This window comes from Buceros rhinoceros, unplaced genomic scaffold, assembly GCF_000710305.1.
Source record: "Buceros rhinoceros silvestris isolate BGI_N320 unplaced genomic scaffold, ASM71030v1 scaffold6270, whole genome shotgun sequence".
Classification (NCBI taxonomy): Eukaryota; Metazoa; Chordata; class Aves; order Bucerotiformes; family Bucerotidae; genus Buceros; species Buceros rhinoceros.
In genome coordinates, this window is record NW_010391228.1 from 4,917 (window position 1) to 9,708 (window position 4,792).

General features: G+C 46.0%; 1 protein-coding gene across 1 annotated transcript in view; it reads right to left on the bottom strand.

The window, feature by feature from the left end:
• Nucleotides 1-4,502, bottom strand: part of LOC104497463 (complement component C8 beta chain-like) — a gene marked incomplete at its 3' end in the record, with an annotated part of 7,773 nt that extends 3,271 nt beyond the window's left edge. The window contains exons 1-4 of the mRNA XM_010140718.1: nt 4,411-4,502; nt 2,733-2,886; nt 1,544-1,685; nt 435-576 (exon numbers count right to left, since the gene is read on the bottom strand). Of these exons, the coding sequence (XP_010139020.1) occupies nt 435-576; nt 1,544-1,685; nt 2,733-2,886; nt 4,411-4,502 (530 nt within the window). The remainder of the gene's footprint in view (nt 1-434; nt 577-1,543; nt 1,686-2,732; nt 2,887-4,410) is intronic.
• Nucleotides 4,503-4,792: the final 290 nt, after the last annotated feature.

A 4,792-nucleotide genomic window follows, 5' to 3' on the forward strand; every position in this document is an offset into this window, starting at 1 on the left:
CCTGCTCCCACCAGCCTGAATTAGGCAAAACAAGTGGATTATCAGAACTCTCCCACCGATGAATTTAAATGCAAGTAACTGTAGATACAGAAGCACCTGGTGTTGACACTTCCCTCTTCACTCGCCACATTCTGGCAACACAAATAGCACACATGGGCTCTTGCAGGATTTATCTGCAGGCGGAGCTGATGATCTCCACCGGGTGCACCAGCATGCAGGGACTTTTACTCACCTCATCTCTCTCTGAAAGACTCATGGAGTCAATAAGGATTTTCCCACTGGGCTCTGGATTAGGACCTCAAAGGCTGTCGGATCCTAACTCCTGGACACAGCGATTGCTACAGCCCTTCTCCGTTCAATGTCTATGTCTGAAGCCACATAAGATCATTCTTACCCTTAAGTAAGAAAACATCTCATGAAGGTCACTGACTTACCCTTTTGCCAGATTCTCTATGGCCCAGTATTGCTCCATCTTCTGGTCACATTTTCTAAACACTTTTTTGCAGTTTTTTTCATCTGACTGGTCCCCACAGTCATCATCCCCATTACAAAGCAGCCTCCGTGTAATGCATCTCCCTAGGATGCAAAGAGCAAATTACTCATAAAACAATCTATTATCACACTCCCTGACTCAAAGTCTAGAAACAAAATAAGAGACTCCTGTAATGTAGGGTTCAAATCTAACTGGAACATATTTCTTCTCTGTCCACATGGATCACCAAACTCCACTTGCTCAGTTTTGCTCAAAACTTTCATAATCTTAAAATTCCTTGTTCAGCCTAGGGAAAAAACCCTACGCTCTAATTAAAAGCATAAAAAAGAATATACTTTTTTTTGTTGTTAGAAGTTTTCAATTTTGAGTAAGCAAACATGCTGGAGAATGCTCAGAAGACATTGTATATGGGGGGATCTTTCTCCCACTTCTCATGTCCATAATTACTGGGTTGTTTTTTCAGTCTCACCGGAACACCAGCCTGAGGGACAGAGCTCCGACTGGCTTCTCTTTGGCCCATCTCCTGAACTAAGCTCTGGTCTGCCCTGGCACCCTGCTGCCTGCACACTTTTCTCTCTGCTGCCAGGGCGCAGATGCGAAGCGGAGGCTGATCAAATCTTGGATACAGCTAAATGCTGTCTTGCTTCCCCACACCACTTGCAGTGTTCCTGAAAAACGAGTCTTTTACAAGGATGGAGGGAAAGGCCATGAGGACCACCACCATCACCTGCTGTGCACTTGGGCATGTGTCAAGGATGCCCAGTGCATATTCTCCTGTTGCTGTCAGATTCACCTGTGCTACAGATTTTACTGATACAACCAGGGTTTAATTTCCTATGTGGAGATTTTAAGACATGCTTTAGACTGACAGGTGTTGGCTAACAGACTCACTCAAAATTACTAGTGGAAACACAACACAAGCATAGACGGACCTGGGTCAACTCCTGACATCTCTCTGGCCCAGCAAATTCTTGTAGAAGCAGCAAGTTCAGCGTAGTGCTGTCAGAGATGCAACCTGAGCACCACCACTTCTCACTCCGAGATCCTTACCTGTAACTGCACACACGAAACCTTCACATCTCACTTTATTCCTGCAAGGATCATTTGTAACGCAGCCTTCAGCTTCTTTGTCGGAGTAATCACAGGGATCTCCATTGAACTGCGAAGGTTGTTCCAGGCGGGCAAATCTGTACTGTGATGAAATAAAAAATACTGAATCAAGTGTACAGAAATTGTGAATTTTATGCTTCTCTAGTTAAAAACCAAACTTTGTGTCGGGGAGATCTGATCTAAGAGTACTGTCATATAAAAAAGAGGTGTCAGCAAAGAAGCGTGATGCTGGTAATGTGCCTCATTTCAAACATTTTTGATCTGCGACAGTTTTAATTTTACTAAGGAAGGATTGAGGATTGGAAGGGATGAAGGAAAGTTTGCTTTTCTTTGACAGTTTGTTTAAATGAGCCTGACAGGGTAGTGTGCACATTTGCAAGAGTCAGGAAGGATTCAGTTACATCTCCTCTCTTTCAATTAGCGCTGGTAACGACATCCCTTGTTATTTTCTGTCAGTGTATTTACTTGGCCCTCTGTATCATTAGGGATTTTTTTCCGCCCACAACACTGCTGTGAAGCAGTCAATTACTTTGTCCAATATGTTAGCCCTCCTTTTTTTCCAAGCTTTTAAGATTAACTCTTTGATATGAAGCTTCATTCTTCCCAACTCCCACCACTGGTTATTCCTGCTTAAGCCAGGGAATGGCTTCTCCAACTCATTAGCAGAGGTCCCTCTAGCAATGGGGATTTTGCTCTTCACACTACTGAGATCATTGCTTTCATTTGATGGGGCTTTTTGGATAGAAAATGCTTGTTGACAGACAAGAAACAGCATCTCAATCCTGAGAGGCACAGGATGTCTCCAGGTCCCACGGGGGACCCTTAGTGGGGATGGTGCCTTGTACTGGTGCTGCAACAAGAGGACTGCATTGAGGAGAAAGTCCCTGTAAAGCCTGTACTTCTCACCTGTGTTTTCACCAAGCCTGGGCTTACACCTTCTCAGGACAGTGAGGCAGCCTGGAAAGCACTGCAGTTACTGGGAGCGGTAAGCTGAAGAGCTAAAAGCCAGAGTCTCACCTGTACAGGGCTTTTCTCAGCAGCTTCCTGCTGTTTGCCCAACACCACGAACAAAACAGTCGAGGCTTGGACGACGTCCTGCCTCCCAGTTTCTCAGACCACAAACACTCACTCTTTTCTTTTGGCAGGGATCGCACTTGCTCCATGAGGACCAGGCAGAGAGCACACAGTCGCGGGGTTGAGGCAGGCTGCTCACAGACCGGGTATGCCTGTTGTTGGCCACGCTCTTGTTGGTGTTCCTGGGGTTAAGGGACTCCTCTTCACCACTGCATTCAACAAACAAGAGCTTCAGGGTGTGAAACCACAGAGCTGTGAGGACAGAGCAAACTGGCCTACCCCATGCCACACTACATGCCTAAGAGACCTAATTCTTGTTAGACCTCACCAAATCTTCCGTGCAACCTCCAGATTTCAGTACTCATTGATCGTGTATGAACACGTTCCACTCTTCAATGCCCAAGAGCTGATGCAGTCCTCTACACCAGCACCATGAGAGTAAGACTGAAGAGCACTCAGGAGGGGTGACTGCAGGACACGTTTAATCCAGCCAGCATGGGAAACTCAACCTATGTCCCAACAACCTGGGCTTCATCTTAGTTGTGCAAGCCCCACCAAACAACCTGGCCAAGCAGCCAGCAGTTAAATCTGCAGCATCAGCTGCTGCCCATGTTCCATCACTCCCTGCTGCTGGCTGTACAGGCAGCACTTTGGTACCTTGCTGTGGTACAAGACAAACAGTTCTGAGGCTGGACACCTCCATGACAAACACCAGTCACAAAGCTAAGGGCTGGTGTGCACTCAGCATTTTTGAAAACCAGTCTTGAGCACCCCACTTTGCCCAGCAGTCTCTTTTTTCTCAAGCTGGTCACACCCTTTAGTTTCAGACTTCTCACTTCTCAATAGAGTCATTAACCCATTAATCCCACTCATCTCAGCAATGAACCTGAACCCCAAGTGTGAGCCTTGACACATCACCCCAGCCCCTCTCCTGTCCCCTCACATGACAACTGTCTCCAAGGTTTCCATGATACCACAGCTAAAATGCTGCCTGCTCTTTTGGTGGAGTCAGTATTTCTGATTAAATCCTCGTCCCAGACAAACGCTTCCTTTTATCACCTAATCTATGTGGGAAGCTTTAGTAAAATGTTGACAGTTAGTTTCTTTTCATACCCACTTCGACAAGTAAACTACCACAGCAGTGTTCCCAGTTCTTCCACCAAGATACGGAACAGCACCAGCTGAAGCTCTAAGTACAATTTAGTGCCTGGCAAGGGGCTCCCATTACTGCATATTAAAAATCACATGGAGTAAAGGAATTGCAAAAGCTCATCAGCTCACTGAGGCACGAAATCAAAGCTCAAAGTTGAAAGAACAGTGGAAAAACATAGTTAGATGGGAAAGATAACAGTCTCTGATTGACCACAGTCCTCTGAAAAAGCAAAATCTATTAAGCTCACAGAGAAAGACACAACTGTCAGCCAGAGTGCTGTCATTTATGTACAACCCCCCCACCTCTAGCATGCTGTCGGGCTGCAAACGCAATTCCACGTTACAACACGACCGTGGCAATTTGTCCTCTCGGATTTATCAAACAGGATGACTTCAGTTCTAAAGGCAGACACATCGCACTATGGTAACTTAAAAACAGTGTCTTTTGCTATTCATTAAAAATGCACGAATTAATCAAGACAGCAATTAAGTGCCACACAACATGAAAGCAGGGAGTCTGCACTGCTTTCCACTCTTTATTGTACCACCCCATGGACATGGCTTCACACACATTCACTCACCCAAAGCAACGAACAGTTGGGACGTTGAGCACAGCATAAAGCAGCATCAGTCTGACAGGGTACGGAGGAAATGCGGCGTGTGCTGTGCTCATCGCTCCAAGGTGCCATCAGCGACTGAAAACCACCACTGCTCCCACCCCGTCTGCTGTGGGGGGGTTGAAATTGGTTCAAGTAGAAAAAGATAAATTACCAGGCTGTTTTTCCACACGGTAAACAGCAGCTGACCCACCACCTGGCAGACTCACAAGGTGAATGTTGCAACTGTTAGTACAAGGATTTCTGGAGGCAAGTGGGGAGGAAGCAAAGATCTGCCCAGAAGCAATTTACGCTTTCATTTGTAACGCTCCTTTCAAGGGATAGGGAAAAATGAATATTTCAACAA